This window comes from Sturnira hondurensis, unplaced genomic scaffold, assembly GCF_014824575.4.
Source record: "Sturnira hondurensis isolate 20B ecotype Veracruz unplaced genomic scaffold, ASM1482457v3 Scaffold0006413, whole genome shotgun sequence".
NCBI classification, from domain to species: Eukaryota; Metazoa; Chordata; class Mammalia; order Chiroptera; family Phyllostomidae; genus Sturnira; species Sturnira hondurensis.
The window spans coordinates 53,544,207-53,565,759 of NW_028079044.1; the positions used below are offsets into that span (position 1 = coordinate 53,544,207).

General features: G+C 56.7%; 3 protein-coding genes and 1 long non-coding RNA gene across 5 annotated transcripts; 3 read left to right on the plus strand and 1 right to left on the minus strand.

Moving 5' to 3' along the window:
• Nucleotides 1-5,630: 5,630 nt before the first annotated feature.
• EXOSC4 (exosome component 4) lies at nt 5,631-7,663 on the plus strand. The gene is made up of 3 exons (XM_037048980.1): nt 5,631-5,953; nt 6,941-7,147; nt 7,257-7,663. The coding sequence occupies exons 1-3, from the start codon at nt 5,783-5,785 to the stop codon at nt 7,614-7,616; spliced, it is 738 nt and encodes a 245-aa protein (XP_036904875.1). The 5' UTR covers nt 5,631-5,782; the 3' UTR covers nt 7,617-7,663.
• Nucleotides 7,664-7,749: 86 nt separating this feature from the next.
• Nucleotides 7,750-12,178, plus strand: GPAA1 (glycosylphosphatidylinositol anchor attachment 1). Its single transcript, XM_037048881.1, has 12 exons — nt 7,750-8,964; nt 9,188-9,367; nt 9,450-9,561; nt 9,722-9,869; nt 9,950-10,051; nt 10,139-10,335; nt 10,406-10,602; nt 10,693-10,846; nt 11,011-11,106; nt 11,260-11,450; nt 11,530-11,700; nt 11,840-12,178. Exons 1-12 carry the CDS (start codon nt 8,891-8,893, stop codon nt 12,081-12,083), a joined length of 1,866 nt encoding a protein of 621 aa, XP_036904776.1. The 5' UTR covers nt 7,750-8,890; the 3' UTR covers nt 12,084-12,178.
• Nucleotides 12,179-17,640: 5,462 nt separating this feature from the next.
• LOC118988886 (uncharacterized) lies at nt 17,641-18,493 on the minus strand. Its single transcript, XR_005066861.1, has 2 exons — nt 18,333-18,493; nt 17,641-17,958 (listed from the first exon to the last, which is right to left on the minus strand). It is a non-coding gene; the product is annotated as an uncharacterized LOC118988886 (long non-coding RNA).
• A 60-nt stretch (nt 18,494-18,553) lies between these two features.
• Nucleotides 18,554-21,068, plus strand: CYC1 (cytochrome c1). 2 transcript variants are annotated; one of them, XM_037048943.1, is made up of 7 exons: nt 18,554-18,723; nt 19,348-19,544; nt 19,633-19,759; nt 19,870-20,027; nt 20,110-20,270; nt 20,563-20,663; nt 20,757-21,068. In XM_037048943.1, exons 1-7 carry the CDS (start codon nt 18,595-18,597, stop codon nt 20,859-20,861), a joined length of 978 nt encoding a protein of 325 aa, XP_036904838.1. In that variant the 5' UTR covers nt 18,554-18,594; the 3' UTR covers nt 20,862-21,068. The 2 variants fall into 2 exon arrangements, with proteins under 2 accessions (XP_036904838.1, XP_036904839.1); XM_037048944.1 differs by lacking the exon at nt 18,554-18,723 and adding an exon at nt 18,755-19,178.
• The last annotated feature ends 485 nt before the right edge of the window (nt 21,069-21,553 follow it).

The window sequence follows — 21,553 nt, forward strand, 5'->3', positions numbered from 1 at the left end:
AGTCCATCACTTCTCACCATGATTGTCCATCCCAGTCAAGGACTGTCCCCCATCAGTCAAGGAGCCAGGGGTGGGGGCACCACAGAGCACGACCCTTAGGCCTCCTATGCCCTGTGAGGCCCTCCTGGTCCTCGTGTACCCTCCACTGCACCACCACTGGCCTCAGCAAACCCAGCTCACTGCCACCTCAGGGACTTTGCATGGACTGTTCACCGGGAAAACTCCACCCCAGCCTCGTGGCTCCCACACTTCCGTCCAGCTCTGGTCCAATGTCATTTTCTCAGGGATGCCACCTTCTCTCGGCTGCACCTACTAAAGGAGCAGCCCCTCTGCCCGGCCCTCACTTTGTTCAAATTCCTCCGGAGCCCATGGCATAGCACAGCCTCTGGGACAGGGGTTTCCCTCCTTTGGCACAAAGCAGGCCCCTGAGTAGAGCCCCTGCAGCCCCTGGGATGCTCACCCTTTTCAGCATCCTTGAACTTGATGGTTTTGCGCCGGGGCAGTCGGGGGCTGGAGGCCACCTCAGCCAGGAGCCCAGAGCTGCAGAAGCCCAGGGTGCTGCCCCGGTTCCTGAGCACCAGCTTCAGCTCCTGGTTCTCCTGGATCAGCTGCACGAGTCGCCGCAGCTCCTCGTTCTCCTGCGCCAGCCTCTGGATCTCTTGCCGCAGACCCTCGTAGCTGCTGAGGAGGGACATGCCCGGCATTGGGGGGGGGGACAGCAGATGCCAGCAGCAGCCGGCCAGCCAGGAACAGTAGGCCCTGCCATTGTGAGGTCAGCACTGCCCCTGCCCCCACGCCTTGGCGGCATTCCATTCCAGGGCTCAGCAGTTCCAACCACTTGGAGCAGAGCAGATCGTAGAGGACCTCTGACCTCTGACCTCTGGCCTCCCCCAGGGCCAGATGATTAGCAAATCCAGCCCTGCCCCAGGCTTTGGGGTCCCTGTAGGAAGGTCCCCACTGGAGGACAGAAGCTTCTTCATCCCAGCGCAGCACAGGTGTGTCGCAGGGAGAGCAGTCAAGATTCAGGCATCGCCACCTGCCTGCCTGGGTGCTCAGCGTCTCACCTACCCATGCCAGGTGGCGGCGTGGGTGACTGGGCACAGTGTTGGAGTAGTTACGGCCAGCACAGCATCCGAAGGGTCTAGAGCAGCAATGTTCAATGGTTTTCATGTCATGGGGCACGCAAACTAATTGCCAAAATTCTGCAGCACACCCGAAAATATGTCTTTCACCAATCTGACCAAAAAATAGGTATAATTTTTATTCATTCACAATGGATAGGTATTGTTGTGTTGATTGTTGTTGATTTTATTTGATAATGTAAGGGTTAAGAGGTCAGTGCCCCTGACTAAATCGTCAGATATCCCATGTCTTAAACATTCTTACAGCCCTGGCTGGTGTAGCTCGGTGGATTGAGCATGGTCCTTTGAACCAAAGGATCGCAGTTCGATTCCCAGTCAGGGCACATGCCTGGGTTGCAGGCCAGTTCCCGGCAGGGGATGCATGAGAGGCAACCATACATTGATGTTTCTCTCTCCCTCTCTCCTTCTCTTCCCCTCTAAAGATAAATGAATGAAATCTTTTAAAAATTCTTACAGCACACTGGTTGAAAATTGCTGGTCCAGATGGTGGGTGTTTGAGCTGCCTTGAGGGAGGGGCACTGGTGCAGCAGCAGCAGGCGCTGGACAGCAGCGACTCAGATGCCGGGCTCGGGAGCAGGGCTGGGCTGCTGGTCACGTTAGGCTGGAGCAGGAGGCCGACAGGGGGACCAGGTGGTGCTGGGTGTGTCCAGGGTACAGAGAGTGGCACTTTCATATTTAGGGCAGGTGCCCTGGGCGAGGCCCCACATTCAGGGCCTTCTCCTCAGGGCAGGCAGCAGGCAGGCCCATGAGAGTCCTGAGGACTGCAGATTCCTGGGGGCAGAGGAGCCACTGCCAAGGTGTTCCCTTACTTTATGATTATTGCTTATTTCACATTGACAGTTCCTTTTCATTGGTCTGCTCAGCGCAGCGTCCACTCACCGACAAGTAGCTTCTGCTGGGGTGGGCGTGTCCCTTCCCCATATGCTTCACTGTGGCTTGGTGACCTCGGTGGGGAATCCTCACTGGTGCTGACAGTGCAGTGAATGCCTCTGAGAGCTGTGTTCTAGGGACTAGGAGATAACTGCACTTCATCTCGATGGAAATAATGACCATTTTAATGGTGTCTATAATTAAGAAAGAACCCTATTTCTAAGGGTTGTGGGGTAGAGTCTTTCTTTTTTTGTTTTGTTTTAAGATTTTATTTATTTAGGGTGGGAGGTGGGGGTGGATGAGTGAGGGAAAAATTGTGGCAGAAAATTGGTGGTGGGAAAATGGAGACAACTGTACTTAAACAACAGGGTTGGGTTTTTTTTAGGATTTTATTTCTTTATTTTTAAACAGAGGGAAAAGGAGGGAGAAAGAGCAGAAGAGAAACCTGAATGTGTGGTTGCCTCTTGCACACCCTGCACTGGGAATCTTGCTTGCAACCCAGGCATGTGCTCTGACTGGGAATGGACCAGAGACCCTTTGGTTTGCAGGCTGGCACTCAGTCCACTGAGCCACAGCAGCCAGGGTTGAATAACAATTAAAAAAAAAAAAAAGCCCTGGCTGGTGTAGCTCAGTGGATTGAGCGCGGGCCTGCGAACCACACGATCGAGGTTCAGTTCCCAGTCACGGCACATGCCTGGGTTGCAGGCCAGTTCCCAGCGGGGGACTTGCGGGAGGCAACCATGCATTGATATTTCTCTCCTTCTCTCTCCTTCCCTTCCCCTCTAAAGATAAATACATTTTTTTGCCTCCCGCAAGTCCCCCACTGGGAACTGGCCTACAACCCAGGCATGTGCCCTGACTGGGAATCGAACTGCGATCATGTGGTTCACAGGCCCGCGCTCAACCCACTGAGCTACACCAAGCCAGGGCGATAAATACATTTTTTAAAATCTAAAAAAAAAAAAATTGTATTTATTTATTTTAGACAGAAGGGAAGGGAGACAGAAAAGGAGAGAAACATTGATATGAGAAAGATATATTGATCGTTGCCTTCTCACATATCCCCAACTAGGGACCTGGGGCACAACCCAGACGTGTGCTTTGACCAGGGATCGAACCAATGATTCCTGGGCTCTCAAGCTGGCACTCAACTCACTGAGCCACAACAGCCAGAGCAACAAACAGGTGTAGTTTTCACTGTGGCTGCTCGCTCCACGGCAGCAGGAAACTAGCATAGCTTCCCAGGTGAAGGAAGCTCTCAGGACCTGATGCTTAAAGGGGCAGAGCTGTTGTGCACTCGCCCCTGGCAGAGTCAGAGCTCTGAGACCTGGGGCAGGGCCTCCAGTGACTGCTGTGCAACCTTGCCCTCCCAAACTCCCAGGAGCCCTCTGTCCTGACAAAGGCAGTCCCTTCCAGTTGCTGGAGAGGTAGCAGAGGCCTCACCTGACTGTAGATGGCCACCCAAAGAGGAATGTGCTGCTCACCCCTCAAAAGGGGGCCGCTTCTCATGCCATGCCATCTGAACTGGCCGTGGGTCTTATTTCTGACCAGAGGAATGTGATGGAAGTGACAGTGCCTGTGCCAAACCCCGACCGTGAGAGGACTGGCAGGAGCAAATCTCCCACGAGGACTGTGTGACCCTCTCCCTCTGAATATTGACCGAAGGACATAGAGCATTTATTCAAGGAGGTCTACCAAGTCTTGGTAAAAACAGGCATCTGGCATTTGAATCAGAACCTGCTTCCTCCCATCCCAAATCCATGTCCTGAAAGCTCTACTCCAGGAGGATTAAGCCAAGATCATGGGACTTCCAGTTGCAGGGTAGGGGGAAGGCCTACCATCCCCTCAACACCCACCTGTAGGCCAGGCTTCCTCCCTGCCCCCAGCTTCCCCAGCCCCCCTGCCCAGGTTGGGAGACAGGACGGAAGGCCTAGCAGCCCCCCAGCAAGGCTGAGTAGGCTGGCTTTCTTTGGAGGCTGCATGTGGTGTTGTAGAAGACAACGGACATCTTAGTGGTGAGAGGTTATGAAATTACCAGTTAACAAATAACCACAGACTTGAAAGCTTAAAACAATAGACTTTTATTCTCTTTTGGTTCTGGAGGCCAGAAATCCAAACTGAGTCTTACAGGCTAAAATCGAGGTGTCAGCAGGAGTGGTTCCTTCTGGAGGTTCCAGAGAATTCATTCCTTTTCCAGCACCCAGTGTGCCTTGGTTTGTGGTGACATCATTCCAATCTCTGCCTCCAGTCACCTTGTCTTGTCCTGTAGCCGTTTTCCTCTGCCTCTGCCTTAAAAGGATACGTGTGATTACATTTGGGGCCCCCGGGGATAATCCAGGACAGTCTATCCATCTCAAGGTCCTCAACATAATCACATCTGCAAAATTCCTTTGCCTTATAAGGTACATTCACAGCCTTTGGGGGTCAGAACCTGGATGTCTGTGGAGGGTGTTCTGCAGCCTGTTACACTGGCTGGATGTGGGACACACTTGAAATCCTTCCCAGACCACACACTGGTCCCCCAACAGAGGGCGGTGCCTCACTGGCTCAGGGAATTAAAGCACACTCTTTACCCAACAGGGGGCTGAACTGTAAGCTACGCTGACCGAGATATGACTTCCAGGACACCAGGCTTAAACATAAGAACTGGGGGTGGGGGTGAGTAGTGACATCAGAAGTTGCACACTGTGGAGGAACTGACTTCACAGTGCAGCCCCAAACAAAAGTGTAGGCAGGTAAACTAACACAACAGCAGCACCAACACACCAAAGGAAAGACTGGCTAATTATAACCCAGAGCCCCTATAACAGATCATCTAAAATGATCAAGAAACATGCAATGAGACAGGTTAGTGACAGGTGCACAGGAGATGTTGGCAATTGTAACTGCTTTTGAAAGTACCCACCTTTTGGATTTGGACACACACCCCGCTCAGTGGCAGGATACATCCCGGAACCCCTACACCACGGGTTTCAAGCAGCCAACAAAATACTGAGTTCCGCAGAACTATTTAGGCGGATTTCATGGGGTTATTTTTTAGTGAAAAGCAAAGTGTATTAAATGATCCCATTAAAAAATAAACTGAGTTCCAAAAGCTACTGTCTGTACACATATTTGCGAATAATTCGTATGTAATGTGAGCACAAAGAAACACACGGAAATCACGATTTATAAGGATAAGTGAAATAGGGACAGAAGAACCAAGTCAACGTGAAAATTAAAACTGCTCTAAAAAGAATGTGACCATGTGTATGCATAGTACAAAAGCATGTGTCTATTTTCAATTGGACAAATGTGAACACTAAATGGTAAGAAAACAGGAGAAAGTGTGTCTCAGCTTGGGCGAATGGATGCATTTACGTCCGCGAACCCCCAAGGGGACTCCCGAATCCAGAGAAGCAAACGCGAGCCGGGCGCGGCCGACCCGGGCAGCGTGGGGCCAGGGGATTCCACCCCCACGCCTCTCCACCCCAGCGGCCACGGGAACTTCGCGGCGCAACCAGACCAGCCCCGCCGAAGTCCCCCGAAGTCCCCCGAAGTCCCCCGAAGTCCCCCGAAGTCCCCCGGAGCCGGAAGTGAGGAAAGGGACGCCGCCGGGAACTGTAGTTCTCTGAGACCGGAAGTGGAGGATCGGGGCGGCTCGGAACTGTCGTTCGGCGGACGGAAGTAGGGGGCTGGACCGTGGAAAACTGCAGACCCCCGACAGGTCGGAAGTGGGGCGTTTAGTGTAGTTCTGCGCAAGGCGGAAGCTGCTCAGGCTGCCCGACAGCATGGCGGGGTTGGAGCTCCTGTCGGACCAGGGCTACCGAGTGGACGGGAGGCGCGCCGGGGAGCTGCGCAAGATCCAGGCGCGGATGGGCGTGTTCGCGCAGGCCGACGGCTCCGCCTACATCGAGCAGGGCAACACCAAGGCACTGGCCGTGGTCTACGGGCCGCACGAGGCGAGTGGATTTGGCGCTAGCCGAGCGACCTGTGGGGTTGGGCGGCCGCCGCCAGGTTGAGCAGAGGCTCTGGGAGCGACCGCCCGCGCACGCCTCCGGAGTACAAGCCCAAGCCCTTGCACTGTGGTGCACCGTGGTCCCTCCCTTTTTCATCTGCCTCTGACGCCTGCGCCCTCCACTCCTCCCTCCTTTTCCTCAAAGTCCCAGGCGTGCTCCCCCTCGTTTCTTCACCTCTCCACTCCGATTTCACTGTCTGGATGGCACCTCCCCAACCACCTTATCCACGTGGCATGTCCTGTGCCCTACAACTACACGCTTTCTGCACCCGTCACCTCAGACACTAGTTTAACTTTTCTCCTCTTGGTCTCCCCACTAACATAAGCTCCACGTGCAGAGAGATTTTAAATAAATCCCTTAGTTTTATTGCCAGCTTCCAGGGCTGTAACAAAGCCTGCCAACACAAGCACTGAAAAAATGTTTGCTCCGCGCATGAGTCTGGGAGCCCAGCTTTCCTGGGGAGAGAGCTAAGAGAGAGACCGGAAGCAAGCACCGCACCCCTGCAGAGCAGAAAGGCCACTGTCGGGGAGATGGAGAATAATTCTAAATGAGCTTGAGAGGTTTCTGGGGAGGCACAAACTTGGGGCTTTGTGGACTGAGGGAAAGATTTAGGATTTTATCTGGTGGGAAGCCTTTGGAAGTATGTGGCTGCGTAGAGGAAACAGACTGGCTCTGGCTACAAGTGGAAAACGGATTGGGAGGGGATGAGGCAAGGGTGGAAACAGGGAGGCCTGTTAAGAGAGGTAAGACCCAGAGGTAATGGTGGCTTACAGATTGCCCAGGTGGCCTTCTGTCAGACTCTGTTTTGGAGGTAGTTGCGCTTGTTGGGATGTTGGAAGGAGAGAGGCTGAGCTTTGGAACCGGAGCCAGAGGAAGGGGCAGTGTGAGCTGAGAGAAGTGGGCCAGGTTCACGTGTCCTTTCTCCCCCAGATCCGGGGCTCCCGGGCACGAGCCCTACCAGACAGGGCCCTGGTAAACTGTCAGTACAGTTCTGCGACCTTCAGCACAGGCGAGCGCAAGCGGCGGCCACATGGGGACCGGAAGTCCTGCGAGATGGGTCTGCAGCTGCGTCAGACCTTTGAGGCAGCCATCCTTACGCAGCTGCACCCACGCTCCCAGATTGACATCTATGTGCAGGTGAGCAGGCAGCAGCCCTCAACCTGGGGAAAGGAAGAAGATGGAGGGAAGTGGGGGGTGAGGGCAGGCAGCCTAATGGACTGATGCCACTGGGGCGGGGTCCTGGCAGGTGCTGCAGGCAGATGGTGGGACCTATGCGGCTTGTGTGAATGCAGCCACGCTGGCAGTGCTGGATGCTGGGATACCAATGCGGGACTTTGTGTGTGCCTGCTCGGCTGGCTTCGTGGATGGCACAGCTCTGGCAGACCTCAGCCACGTAGAGGAAGCAGCAGGTGGCCCCCAGCTGGCCCTGGCCCTGCTGCCGGCCTCAGGCCAGATTGCACTGCTGGAGATGGACGCCAGGCTTCATGAGGACCACCTGGAGCGGGTGCTCGAGGCTGCTGCCCGGGCAGCCCGGGATGTGCACACCCTGCTGGATCGTGTGGTCCGGCAGCATGTACGGGAGGCCTCTATCTTGCTGGGGGACTGAGCACCCTGCCACCCATGCCCAGAATAAAATGCACATAGTCCACTGCACTTTGATCTCCCCACAATAGTTCAGAGCTTGGCCTGGTGCTGGCTTTTGGGGGTGACTAGGGACCTTCCACCACACATGAACTGCAAGACTCAAGATTCAAATCCTGAAGAAGAAGGTGTGGAGAGTTTGTCCCTGGGTGCAGAGAACAGCTTGTGCCCAGAAAGGTTCAAGGCAGCAGAGCAGTGAGGTGTGGCCTAGCAGACTGAGCCAGGCCATCAGATTGTAGAGTCTGTTATCCTTACCCCAGCACGTGCATGGCCCTGAGCACAAGGGCTGAGGTGGCACTCAGCTGGCTGTGCATACCCATCATGGAGATTGGGCAGTGGGCAAGTCCACATCCTAGGGACTATGACTTGAACTAAATGGCCCTTTTCCCCCTAAAAACTCTGGGTCTGTACTACTTACCGTGGGCCCCCAAAGTACAGATGCACCCAGAGTTTTCTCACCTCAGCTCTAACCCATCCTCAGTGGAACAGAGACACCCCCTTCCATCTCTTGCTCTCAGACCTGCCCAAGCCCTGACCACCAGCCCCTGTAATCTACATCCAGAGTCTGCTTCTCCCCTAAATTCCTGAGCACTTCCCAGCCTGGACAGGAGTGCTCCCCAGCTTCTCTGAAACCCGTTTTGGCCGGTAGTAGCATTTACATCTTCCTCCCTGCGGTCCTCTGACCCCGATGGTGGGTCCTTGCTGTGATTCCACTGAGGCACCCACTGCCATTCTTGGTGACCGACGTCCATAGAAATGAGTCTGCCGGAGTCTTGGCCCCTCAGTCCGCAGGAGCCCCTTCTGACCGCCCCACCAGCATTCATCCTTCATTTCCAGGAGCAGCACCTTCACGACTTCCTCTGGCCATCCGTGCTCTGGTTGCTGCCTCCAGCTTTCCACCCACCTGCCCAATTCACCCTCTTCTGATTCGCCTAAGAGCCTTGAACCGGAGCTGTCTCCTTGCGCCGACTGGCCATGACGGCGGGCTGTCGGCCTCAATGCTCTTCGGCACCGCGAACTGCGGGCGGAGAACCCAGCCCCTAGTGCTCGCGTCACACCCATCCACCTCGATCCCGCACGGAGGCTTGGCCGGGTGGGCTGGTACCGCGCTTGCGCGGTAGCGCGAGGCCGCCCGGACCGGAAGCTGCGGGCGGGTGCGGAGCTGGGCTTGCGAAGAGAGGTGCACCGGGCCGGCGGCCGTAGCTGGTTGCGGGAGCACGGCCCCGGAGCCGTCCCTCCATGGGCCTCCTGTCGGACCCCGTGCGCCGGCGCGCACTCGTCCGCCTCATTCTGCGCCTCAACGCACCGCTCTGGTGAGCACGGGGCCCGAGGGTCTGGGGCTCGCCAGCATTACTCGGGGAATCAGGTCCGGGTCAGCTCTCCCGTCCGGAGTAGCTGGTCCCGGGACCGCGCATCTAGCTCCCTCAGACACGCCTGTTCGACCCCCCCCCCCCCCCCCCCCCCCCCGGTGTGGAGGACAGGCCGGGGACCCGGGGCCGGCTGACGCTCCGTGGTCTCCGCCCCCTCTCCCGGCAGCGTGCTGAGCTATGTGGCGGGCATCGCCTGGTTCCTGGCGCTGGCCTTCCCGCCGTTGACCCAGCGCACATACATGTCGGAGAACGCCATGGGCTCCACCATGGTGGAGGAGCAGTTTGCGGGTGGAGACCGGGCCCGGAGCTTTGCCCGGGACTTCGCTGCCCACCGCAGGAAGTCGGGGTGAGTGGTGGAGACGCGGGTATCGGGGACGCGGGTGGTCAAGGCCTGGGAGCTCTACTGAGAGGTTGTCTCGTGTCTCTAGGGCCCTGCCAGTGGTGTGGCTGGAGCGGACCATGCGGTCAGTGGGGCTGGAAGTCTACACGCAGAGTTTCTCCCGTAAACTGCCCTTTCCAGATGAGATCCACGAGCGCTATGTATAGTGGGGCGAGGGGTGCCTGGGACTAAAAAGCACCTTGAGGGGGTGGTTTGGGGGCAGGGAAAATCCTAGTGGGCATTCTGTGGCGGAAGGGGGAGAGGCTCCAGCCGCATAATGGTAGGGTCGTGCTGAGACTTCCCCACCAATGCTGCTCGCAGATGGTTTCAGGCACCAATGTGTACGGCATCTTGCGGGCGCCACGCGCTGCCAGCACCGAGTCTCTGGTGCTCACCGTACCCTGTGGCCCCGAGTCTACCAACAGCCAGGCTGTGGGGCTGCTGCTGGCACTGGCTGCCCACTTTCGGGGTGAGTCACAGAGGCTGTTCCTAGCAAGGGAGGGTGTCGCCACTGCCTCAGGTCCTGCTCATCCTGCTTCTGGCCTCCAGGGCAGATTTACTGGGCCAAAGACATCATCTTCCTGGTGACAGAACACGACCTTCTGGGCACAGAGGCTTGGCTTGAAGCCTACCACGACATCAATGTCACTGGTGGGTGCTCCTGTCTTTCCCTGGCCCCTCTCTCAGGCCACTGTCCTCACCAGCACCCACTGGCAGCTCACACACCTGCTTCTACAGGCATGCAGTCATCCCCTCTGCAAGGCCGGGCTGGAGCCATACAGGCAGCTGTGGCCCTGGAGCTGAGCAGTGATGTGGTCACTAGCCTTGATGTGGCTGTGGAGGGACTCAATGGGCAGCTGCCCAACCTTGACCTGCTCAACCTCTTCCAGACGTTCTGCCAGAGAGGGGGCCTGCTGTGCACACTGCAGGGCAAGGTAGGGCTGCCTGCCTGGGGGTGTGGGGCCTGGGGGAGGGGTATCTGACCCTGTCTCCAAACCCTCAAAGTTGCAGCCCCAGGAATGGACATCGGTAGACGGGCCGCTGCAGGGTCTGCAGACGCTGCTGCTCATGGTTCTGCAGCAGGCCTCTGGCCGCCCCCACGGTCCCCATGGCCTCTTCCTGCGCTACCGCGTGGAGGCTCTAACCCTACGTGGCATCAACAGCTTCCGCCAGTATAAGTATGACCTGGTGGCCGTAGGCAAGTAAGTGCCTCTGGTCCCCTCTTTCCATGCTCAAGGTGAGGTAAGGGTGCCCAGGGCCCTGGCCGGCTTTGACCCTGTCCCTCACCGCAGGGCTCTGGAGGGCATGTTCCGCAAGCTCAACCACCTTCTGGAGCGTCTGCACCAGTCCTTCTTCTTCTACCTGCTCCCCGCCCTCTCCCGCTTTGTCTCCATTGGCCTCTACATGCCTGCTGCTGGCTTCTTGCTCCTGGTCCTTGGTCTCAAGATATCCTCCGCACCCCCACTGTGAACCTGTGGCTGGCTTCAGGTCTCCTTCACTCTAGGCTGAGGAGAGACTCCATCCTCGGGGTGAGGGAGTGGGGGTGAGCCCTGGGTCCCCCACCAGGCAGATCCCATCACACCTCTTGTCAGGGTCCTTGACTAGGCCACGCTCTGGAACTGTGGATGCAGCTGCACGAGGCTGGAGTGGGCCCTAAGGACGCTGGGGCAGCATTTGGTCCCAGTCCTCCCCTACCCCCAGCACAGGTGACAATCCCCCCAACTCTGCCCCTAGGGTGGGCTTCTAGTCTCCCAGGGGGTGGTTACTGCTGCCAGTCAGTCTTAACTGGTGGGGGTGGTGAGGACCTTTGGCCTTGCCTGGTCCCAGGGTCCATCTCCAGCCACCTGTGTGCCCCGCAGGGTGTGGGGCTGGCTTCCCTTGTGGCACCCTTGCTGATCTCACAGGCCGTGGGCCTGGCCCTCTATGTCCTACCTGTGCTGGGCCAGCACGTGGCTACCCAGCATTTTCCTGTGGCCGAGGCTGAGGCTGTGGTGCTGACACTGCTGGCCATCTATATCGCTGGCCTGGCCCTCCCACACAACACCCACCGGTGAGGAGCTGGGCTGGGTGGGCACCGGCAGGGGGCACCCTGGACACACAGGCAGCTGACTAAGTCCCCCGCCTTGCAGTGTGGTGAGTGCAGAGGCCCCAGACAGGGGCTGGATGGCGCTGAAGCTGGTGGCCCTGATCTACCTGGCACTACAGCTGGCCTGCATCACCCTCACCAACTTCTCACTGGGCTTCCTGCTGGCCGCCACCATGGTGCCTGCTGCTGTGCTCACTAAGCCCTGTGGCCCCCGGTACGTGATGGACAAACCCCTTGCCACCCTCAGGGCCTATGCCCCTCACCACAGACTTGCCCTCACACAGTGCCCTTCCACCCCAATTAGTGTCTGTGCCCCCCACTCAGAGCCCACCTGCCCCCTCTTCTCCCCCCAGGCCACTCTGTGCTGCTCTGCTGGTGCTGACGAGCCCAGCAGCCACACTCCTGGGCAGCCTGTTCCTGTGGCGGGAGCTGCAGGAGGAGCCTCTGTCGCTGGCTGAGGGCTGGCAGCTCTTCCTGACGGCGCTGGCACAGGGCGTGCTGGAACACCACACCTATGGCGCCCTGCTCTTTCCACTGCTGGCTCTGGGCCTCTACCCCTGCTGGTTGCTCTTCTGGAATGTTCTGTTCTGGAAGTGATACCAGCTCGCCCTGTGGCATGAAGACTACAATGGGAACTCCCCAAACAGCCTCATATTCTCCTTCCTAGGAAATAAACCAGTTTTTTGTCTCAGCTGTCCTGGGGCTCCTGGCCCGCTGTCCCTTGTCCGTGTGGGCCCCTGGTCCTGAGCGGGAGAGGCTCTGCCTGCAGGGCTTGGCATTCCTGCACAGCCCCTTCCTGGAGGGCACTGCCCTGGTCCACTTCCTGGACAGCCTCTCTGCCAGCCCCGGAGGTCTCTGCACATCCCAGTACAGTGCTGTGGGAGGCACAGTGCTGGGTAAGAAGACACAGTGGGCAGGGCTAGGGGGTCTGACAGGAGCTGAAGCAGGCAGAGCCCTGCAGGGGAGGCTAGGGTGAGGGATGGGGGCCCAGCCAAGGCCAGGACCTCTGTGTGGACTTTGGATAGAGCGGAGTACCCAGCCCAGCTTCCTTGGAGCTGAACCAGGCCAGGTGCCCATTGTGGGCATGGTGGGGGAGCCCACCCAGCACCCCCCAGAAGCAGACAGTTCGTGGGGTTGCAGTGCCCCAGGGGGAGACACTGATGGGCCAGCCCAGAGAAGTGCTTATTTGGAGACCCCCCCAAGGAACTGGGACAGCAGTGCCTACTGTAGAGAGACAAAAAGCAACACCGTGTCATGCTGGAGAAGCTCTCCTGGCAGGAGGGCCGAGGCGCCCCTGCCAGCAGCCCAAGGGTTAGTGAGTCCAGCCATCACCGGCCTCAGTGTTCAGCACAGAGCTGCGCCTCCTGGAGGATCTGCCAACCAGTGTCCTTTCGGTCCTGCTCCTGGCCTGACAAGTCCCACGGATGAAGCCCCAGCCCGTCTGGCTCTGCCCCTGGGGTGGGGCTTGTCTCCTGTCGGCAGCTCCTGGTCCACAGTGGGGGACCAGCTGGCACAGTCTCAGGGCCAGCTCCCAGAGGGGTTTTCTCTGGAGCCTCTCTCCAGAAGTCCCTGTTGGTCCCCTTTAAGGGGGCATTTGCACTCTGACCTGCCCTGTGAAGACCAGGGTGGGGCAAGGGTGCCATAGACCCACTGTGACCAGCAATCTATCTTTGGCCTGCTGGTCCCCAAGGTGGTAGAATCTGTATTCACTTTTTAAAAAAATATATATTTTATTGATTATGCCATTACAGTTCTATTCTGCCCCCTCATTCCCCTCCACCCTGCACACCCCTCCCCCACCCCCCTTTAGTTCATGTCCATGTGCCGTTAACTTCTACATTTCCCATACTATTCTTGCCCTCCCCCTATTTTCTACCTACCGTCTATGCTACTTATTCTCTGTACCTTTCCCCCCTTCTCCTCCTCCCACTCCCGTTTCTAACCCTCCATGTGATCTCCATTTCTATGGTTCTGCTCCCGATCTAGCTGTCCTCTTGGTTTGCCTTTGTTTTAGGTGTGGTTGTTACTAACTGTGAATTTGCTGTCCTTTCACTGTTCATATTTTTTATCTTCTTTTTCTTAGATAAGTCCCTTTAACATTTCATATAATAAGGGCTTGGTGATGATGAACTCCTTGAACTTGACCTTATGAGAAGCACTTTATCTGTCCTTCCATTCTAAATGAAAGCTTTGCTGGATAGAGCAATCTTGGCTGTAGGTCTTTGGATTTCATGACTTGGAATACTTCTTTCCAGCCCCTTCTTGCCTGTAAGGTCTCTTTTGAGAAATCCGCTGACAGTCTGATGGGTACTCCTTTGTAGGTGACTGTCCCCTTATTTCTTGCTGCTTCTAGAATTCTCTCCTTTATTTTAATCTTGGCTAATGTAATGATGATGTGCCTTGGTGTGTTCCTTCTTGGGTCCAATTTCTTTGGGACTCTGAGCTTCCTGGATTTCCTGGAAGTCTATTTCCTTTGCTAGATTGGGGAAGTTCTCCTTTATTATTTGTTCAAGTAAGTTTTCCACTCGTGGCTGTTCCTCTTCCCCTTCTGGTACCCCTATAATTTGGATGTTGGAACATTTATTTTTTAAAAAGATTTTATTTATTTATCTTTAGAGAGGAAGGGAAGGAGAGAAGGAGAGAGACATCAATGTATGGTTGCTTCTCGTGAGTTCCCTGCTGGGAACTGGCCTGCAACCCAGGCATGTGCCCTGACTGGGAATCGAACCACAATCGTGTGGTTCGCAGGCCCGCGCTCAACCCACTGAGCTACACCAGCCAGGGCTTGGATGTTGGAAGATTTAAAGATGTCCTGGAGGTTCCTAAGCCTCTCATTTTTATTGAATTCTCGTTTCTTCCTTTCTGTTTGGTTGTTTCTTTCTCCCTTCTGGTCCACTCCCTTGATTTAAGTCCCCGTTTCTTTTCCATCACTATTGGTTTCCTGTGAATTTCCCTTCATTTCAATCAGTTTAGCCTTCATATGTTCCTCTAACTTGTGGCTAAAATCAACCAATTCTGTGAGCATCCTGATCACCAGTGTTTTGAAGTGTGCATCTGAAAGGTTGGCTATTTCTTGGTCACTTAGACTTATAGGTTCTGGGGCTTTGAGCTGTTCTTGAGCCATAACGTTTGATCTGTTCGCACCTGTTATGTATGAGGGGCGGAGCCTTAGGTGTTCAGCAGGGCTGGGCAACCCAATCGCTGGGTTGTGACGCTGTATGTCAGGCGGGGTCAGAGAGGGGAAAAAAATGGTGCTTTGCTCTGCTCTCTCTTTGATTTCTGTCCCCTCTGTGGCTTCCCACAAGCAAATTGGGCCCCTCTGGTGCTGGTTCCCGGGTGTGTGGGCCCATGTACTCTCCAGGACCCTGTGGGTCTCTCCAACGAACTCTCTGTGAGCCTGGGAGCCTCTCCTAGCTCCTCGACCCCAAGAAAGTCTTTCCAGTTGATGCTTTCAGGCTCTAATTCCTGTTGCTGGGGCCCTAGCCTGAGTGGTCTGTTTCACTGCTCGCTCTTCCACTTGGTTTATCCGCGCGAATGTGCGACTGCAGTCAGCCAGCCACCCTGCATCCTCACTGGGTCCACCCGTCGCCACCCCATGCCTGGGATCCACCAACCACCTCTGCTCCTGGGTCGGTCAGACCAAGCGATCTTTCCTGCGAGAGCCAGCTCCGCTGCTGGCTCCGCCCCTCTTACCGGTCTGGCTGAATGGTTCGTTGTTGTCAGACTTCCATATAGTTAAATTTTCTGTGTTTTGGCTGCTTTTTTGTTTACTAAACCTTTGTTGTCTTTAAACTTGGTTGTGGGAGGAGGCACAGTGCTCCCACCTAGGCCTCCATCTTGACGGAAGTCCCGCATTCACTTTCCGTGTGAACAAGGGTCCACCCCACCGCAGGAGCACCTCCCAGCCTGGCCTGTCGGGGTCTCGCCCCTGGTCTGCCTGGCACCTGTTGTCCGTGGGCCTCCTGTCGTCCAAGACAGGCGGACTTCTCCACTTTGTCATGGTCTCCTGTAGGCTCTGGCCCTGTGGGCTGGCATCTAACACAAAACTCCTTCCAGACAGACTTCGGCCTCAATGAACCGTTTTTAACTGGACTTAGGCAGTCACTTAAACACAAGTCATGAAACTACATTAAGTCATGGAACATACAAGTGGGGACAAAAGCTAAAAGATCGTCTTGTCCTGACTGGTGTGGCCCAAGGGGCTGGGCATCATCCTGCAAAACAAAAGGTCACCAGTTGGGTTCCCAGTCAGGGTACGTTCCTGTGTCGCACATTCAGTCCCCAGTTGGGCACATACAGGCCACTGATTGATGTTTCTCTCCTTTCCTTCTCCCTTTCCCTTTCTAAAAATAATGTAAAAACAAAAACAAAAGATCCCCTCAATTGTCTCTAAGCTAACCTGTGCAGAATTCTTGGGGACTGCACACAGGAGTTGAAGGGGGACTGTGGGAATGACAAAGTTGATCTGTTGGGGAGGCAGCGTTTCTGTTCTGATTTTCACTGTCACCTGACTTTTTTTTTAAGCTAGGTGGTAAAGATGCAGGTCAGATGTAAAAGGGATAAATATAAAACCCTGAACTCTCCTCTGAAGATGTGGGGCACAGTAGCAACTGTTCCCCCAATATAAGTTCTGAGTCAAAGAGCCCCACCTTTAACCAGAGCACAGGCCACCCCCAAATAAGGACACTCCCAGTCTGTCTGCAGCCAGGTGTCACCTCGTGACTGCAGTGTGGCTGATAGGAAATTAGCAGCAGCTTCAAGGGCAAACTGAGAGCTCACGCAGCCTAACCTTCACAGCCCATCTCTGTCTTGCCCATAGGAATGTGGGAGTGATGCTTGGGGCATGAGGGACAGCCCACACTGAGGGTCAGAAGCCATCACAGCAGCCCCTGGTTGCTAAACTGGGCATCTTAAACAGGGACAAGAAAAAGAGAAAATGGCCCTGGCTGGTGTGGCTCAGTGGATTGAGCGCGGGCCTGCGAACGATACGACCATGGTTTGATTCCCGGTCAGGGCACATGCCTGGGTTGCAGGCCAGTTCCCAGCGGGGGATTCATGAGAGGCAACCATACATTGATACTTCTCTCCTTCCCTTCCCCTCTAAAGATAAATAAAAGAATCTTTTAAAAAAAGACATGACTTAAAAAAAAAAAGAAAAAGAGAAAATGTTACCTTGTTTAAGCCATTGTTATTTGGCGTTTTCTGACACTCTGACCTACTTCCAACCAATAAAAGAGTGGCTACTGCTGAGCCAGCTCACATGGGGACCCTCAGGTGGTGCCAGCTGGACAGATTTATAAGTATGTGTGTATGTGTTGTGTCAATAATCGTCCTCAATATTAAGGTCAATATTAAGTCCTCCCTTGCCTCCCCAGCCCCAGAAGAGAAGCGCAATGGGGACAAGCACCTTCTCAGCACGGAACCAGGTACACTGTAGAGTGTTGAAGGAAAGAATCAGAGAGACGCTGGTGAGCTCAGTCATTGGGTACAGAAGGAAGCTCCAGGGGTAGACCTGCTGCCTTCCACAGGGGCCTGGATGTCTGCTTATGTGGGGTGAGGGCACCAGGAGTTGAGGGCTGAGGCCTGGGGACACTGGCCAGGCAGGCCACTTCAGCCACTTCTCAACACCAAGCCGCCTCTCAACTACCAGGCTGTACAGATGCCCACCTTGGGCTTGGGATGCCTTCAGCAACCGCCCTGGGCATCCCGGGTTTCCTCTGTGCCCTCTACAACCTTCTGCCAAGTCACCCATTCCACTTGAGGTTTCAGGAGTGTCAGGATCTTAGGGCTCTCAGGGCAGCGTTACCTGTGGCCTGCTCCCACGGACTTCAGCTGTCTCAATGCCCACACTCAGCTCCTGGCTCCCACCAAGCCCCATCCATGTCTCCTCCACTTCCTGGACATTCCAGAGTCACCTCTAAGTACTTTGTCCCAACCTGACTACCTCCTACCCCACATGCACTCCTCTCCTGGCCCCAGGGATCTCCTGTCTGCTTCCATCACTTCGCTTCCTCTTGGGCCCCTGGCCAGTGGGCTAACACAGCAGGCTGTCTGTTGTAACTGGCTTCTCTCGCTCAGCACAGTGTTCTCCAAGTTCACTCTGGATTTCTTTTCTATGGCTGAATAGTCAGGCCACGGTGAGGACCTGCCACACATTTTGTATACCCATTCATCAAATGACAGACATTTGGGTTGTTTCCTTTTTTTTTTTTTTTTGGCTGTTAATGGATAATGCTGCTTTCAACTTTCAACTTTCCTGAACTCGGCCAGTGAGAAACCTTCACCCTGAACTCTCTGATGCCTTCAATGGATGTTCGTTCAAAGCTGCCCCTCACAGCTCTCTTCTTCCTCTCTCTCTGAAGGTCCTTCTCTTTGTTCCCTGGACTTGCCTCTAGTTCTTGCTATTGCATGCTTGTCCGGAGTTACAATTCGCTGCTATTCCCGAATAAGCTTCCCCGCCCCTTTTCTTTTTCTGGAAAAAAAAAATGAATGTTTTATTTTAAGGTCAACTTTACCTTTGGTTAATTTCCAGAGTTCTGAAAAAGTTGACTCTAATTACTGCTAGTTTTTTCCTTGCTCTTAGTGCCAGGGGAAGGGGGAAGCAGATTCTCGAGGGCCTGCCTCCCTCCCCACCTTCACTGCGAACCGACCGCGGTTTCCTGAGGAGCCTTGGCTGCTGTGCTCCAGGCTGCCGTGGAGGACGGTTCCAGGGCACATGTGCCTGATAATCCTTGTCGCTCGGGTGCGGGAGGGCAGTGCTCGCGTGGGCCTGGCAGCGGAGAGGGGCCTGCCGGCGGCCGAGGGGGCCGTGCGGGAAGGCCGGAGTAGCGCGAGGCACCACCCTACCTGGCTGGGCGGCCTCAGCTCGGGGGAGCAGGCTCCGGGGCCAAGAGAACGCCGGGATATTTGGCCATTGTCACGGCAACAGGGAGACTCCACGCGGAAAGCCCAACCCCTTGTCCCCACGACCCGGGCAGCGCTGCGAGGACCGGCCTGGCCCCCGCCGGAAAAACCCCGCCCCGCCCCGCGTCCCGGGCTCTCGCGAGCTTTAAGCTCCCCGGTGTCGCAGGGGCCGACGGGAGCGGCGGCCGCGCTGAAGAGGGCCAAGATGGCGGCTGCGGCGGCTTCGCTTCGCGGGGCGGTGCTGGGCCCTCGGGCCGCGGGGCTGCCCGGCGCTCGTGCCCGGGGACTGCTGTGCGGCGCGCGACCCGGGCAGCTCCCGTTGCGGACGCCTCAGGTGAGCGCTGGCCCGTACCCGGCCGCCGCGCCGCCCCGCAGCCCGTGAAGGTCACGGCGGGGAGGCTCCGGGCGCGGGCCAGCCAGCGAGGGAGCGACCTCGGCCACCCGAGGCCCCTGCTGGGCCTCCGCTGCCTGCCTACCTGTTGCCTCCCGGGGGCGGGGCCGGGCGCCCACCCCTGCGAGCAGCAGAGGCGCCTCGTGCAGGGCGTGAAGGCGGCGGGGCGGGCTTGTGCCGGGTCGGGGCTGAGGGCTTTCCCGTGGGGGCGCACCCAGGCCTACTCCCGCTCTGGCCTTCCTGACTGGGCCCGCGTCCTGAAGTGACCTCAGCCTGACCTCGGCTAGCTGTTGTGACCTTGGCCTGCCCCAGCACCCTTGCTCACCTCGGCGTGATCCCCGGCCCAGCATCCGAGAACACGCCTCACCCAGTCCTCATGGGCGACTCACGGTCGCGGGGTCAGCGGCGCGGAGGTGTGGGGCGGGCCATGGCGCAGAGTGTGCTTCTGGTGGTCCACGGGAGGTGGCCAGTGCTGGGTGATGCGTGTGGGAGTGGTAGGCCCCGAGAATCGGATCCCCAGGTAGGGCAGGGTGGTGTTCTGGCAGGCGCTGAGCGGAGCTCTTGCAGGCAATGCCCTTGTCGTCGAAGTCTGGCCTGTCCCGGGGCCGGAAAGTCATGCTGTCAGCGCTGGGCATGCTGGCGGCAGGGGGTGCAGGCCTGGCTGTGGCTCTGCATACTGCCGTGAGTGCCACCGACCTCGAGCTGCACCCCCCCAGCTATCCGTGGTCTCACCGTGGCCTCCTCTCTTCCCTGGACCACACCAGGTGTGCGGCTAGTTGGCCGGGGAGTTTCTGGGTGGACTGGGTGGGGTGGGGACCCTGGGGCCACTAACCCTTTTCCTTTCCTTATTAGCATTCGGAGGGGTTTCCAGGTATATAAGCAGGTGTGCTCCTCCTGCCACAGCATGGACTATGTGGCTTACCGCCACCTGGTGGGCGTGTGCTACACTGAGGAGGAAGCCAAGGCCCTGGCTGAAGAGGTACGCGGGGTGGAGATGCTGCAGAGGACCCAGGGGTTGGGGCTCCCAGGACGAAACCAGGGTTTCTGAAATCAGGGTTGTGATGCTGCTCTCCATCACTGTGATGGCAGGTGGAAGTTCAGGACGGCCCCAATGAGGATGGGGAGATGTTCATGAGGCCGGGGAAGCTGTCTGACTACTTCCCCAAACCGTACCCCAATCCTGAGGCCGCCAGAGCAGCCAACAACGGAGCACTGCCCCCTGACCTCAGCTATGTTGTGCGAGCTAGGTATACCAGCTTCCTGCAGGGGGTGGAGGGAGGGAAGGTCCAACCCATACCAGGGCCTGAGGAGGCATGGATCTGGTCCCAGGCATGGTGGTGAGGACTATGTCTTCTCCCTACTCACCGGCTACTGCGAGCCGCCCACCGGGGTGTTGCTACGAGAAGGCCTCTACTTCAACCCCTACTTCCCGGGCCAGGCCATTGCCATGGCCCCTCCGATCTATGACGAAGTCTTGGAGTTTGATGATGGTGAGGCTCCCCACCCTGGGTGTGGTCACGCTGGGTCCTGCTTTCCCCCCTGCCCAAGATGCTTCTCTGGGTTCTCCTTGGCTGGAGAACTGTCTACGGTCTGCACATATGAGCGGGCTTGTGGTCAGCGAACCTCACAGCCCTGTCCAGCTCCAGGCTATGTGCTGAGGCGGTCCCATCCCTTCTGAAGCCTTGGGCAGGAAGCCATCTACCATGGAGGGGGTGTTCTGAGGGTTACTGCCGGTTGGGCAGGGACCCCAACAGCAGTCCTCATCATTTGTTCTTGGTCCAGGCACCCCAGCTACCATGTCCCAGGTAGCCAAGGACGTGTGTACCTTCCTGCGCTGGGCATCTGAGCCAGAGCACGACCATCGCAAACGCATGGGGCTCAAGGTGAAAGGGTTGGGCAAGGGGCGTGGTGGGCATGGGACAGGCTGGGAGCTGGGGCTCATCTGTGCCCCCCTTCTGAGCCTGCCTCACCCCCAGATGTTGATGATGATGGGCCTGCTGCTGCCCCTGGTCTACGCCATGAAGAGGCATAAGTGGTCAGTCCTGAAGAGTCGGAAGCTGGCTTATCGGCCACCCAAGTGACCCTGACTGGTGTATGCTTACTGTACTGCTTGAATGGGCCCTCAAGCCAAGGAGCCACCTGGGGCCTCTTCAGGCCCCAGCTGGCCCTCTTGGCCAAGCTCCTCTTCCTCTGGGACAAGAGGGGACGGGGCAGGAGACAGAGCTTGAGCTCCAGATCCTCCAGCCTCTATCATGGAAATAAATTAAGTTTCTCAGTGGAAACCATTTCTCATTTGAACCATTGTGTCATGGGAGTGCAGTTCGCAGGGGACACTGAGGGTAACACCTTTGCTCTCAAGAGCTCCCAGGGATGCCCCATCCAGCACTGCCAGCACTGCCAGCACTGACTGCTGGCTGGGAGCCCATCCAGTTCTGGATATGGGACAGGAAGCACAGGACTTTTAAAGAAGGTGGCAGCACTTTGGGTGGAGAGTACTCCATCACAGGTGAAAAGGGCCTGGTTAGACACAGCCCAGGGACCTGCCAAAGTAACAGTCAAATGTCAGTGTCTTGAACCACCCATCCATCTTCTGAGGGTAGCAGGGACAGAGCCCTGGGGGGGGCTTCCCAACAAGAGGGGCCTGGCCTGAAAGATGACCTGCCAGAGCCATTTGGGGCTGGGACAGGGAGACTCGCCCTGCCCAGAAGCAGAAGGGGGCAAGACTGGCATGTGCCTCCAGGCAGCCGCAGGCAGCTGGGGCAGGGTGCAAACA

Excerpts from the sequence above, each read along its gene's own strand:
- EXOSC4 (XM_037048980.1), top strand. The coding sequence starts at position 5,783 with ATGGCGGGGTTGGAGCTCCTGTCGGACCAGGGCTACCGAGTGGACGGG. Across the intron at positions 5,954-6,940 it reads TGGTCTACGGGCCGCACGAG|ATCCGGGGCTCCCGGGCACG; the intron begins GCGAGTGGATTT and ends TTTCTCCCCCAG. Across the intron at positions 7,148-7,256 it reads AGATTGACATCTATGTGCAG|GTGCTGCAGGCAGATGGTGG; the intron begins GTGAGCAGGCAG and ends GGGTCCTGGCAG.
- GPAA1 (XM_037048881.1), top strand. The coding sequence starts at position 8,891 with ATGGGCCTCCTGTCGGACCCCGTGCGCCGGCGCGCACTCGTCCGCCTC. Across the intron at positions 9,562-9,721 it reads ATGAGATCCACGAGCGCTAT|ATGGTTTCAGGCACCAATGT; the intron begins GTATAGTGGGGC and ends TGCTGCTCGCAG. Across the intron at positions 10,336-10,405 it reads TGTGCACACTGCAGGGCAAG|TTGCAGCCCCAGGAATGGAC; the intron begins GTAGGGCTGCCT and ends AAACCCTCAAAG.
- CYC1 (XM_037048943.1), top strand. The coding sequence starts at position 18,595 with ATGGCGGCTGCGGCGGCTTCGCTTCGCGGGGCGGTGCTGGGCCCTCGG. Across the intron at positions 18,724-19,347 it reads TCCCGTTGCGGACGCCTCAG|GCAATGCCCTTGTCGTCGAA; the intron begins GTGAGCGCTGGC and ends GAGCTCTTGCAG. Across the intron at positions 19,545-19,632 it reads TCTTCCCTGGACCACACCAG|CATTCGGAGGGGTTTCCAGG; the intron begins GTGTGCGGCTAG and ends TTTCCTTATTAG.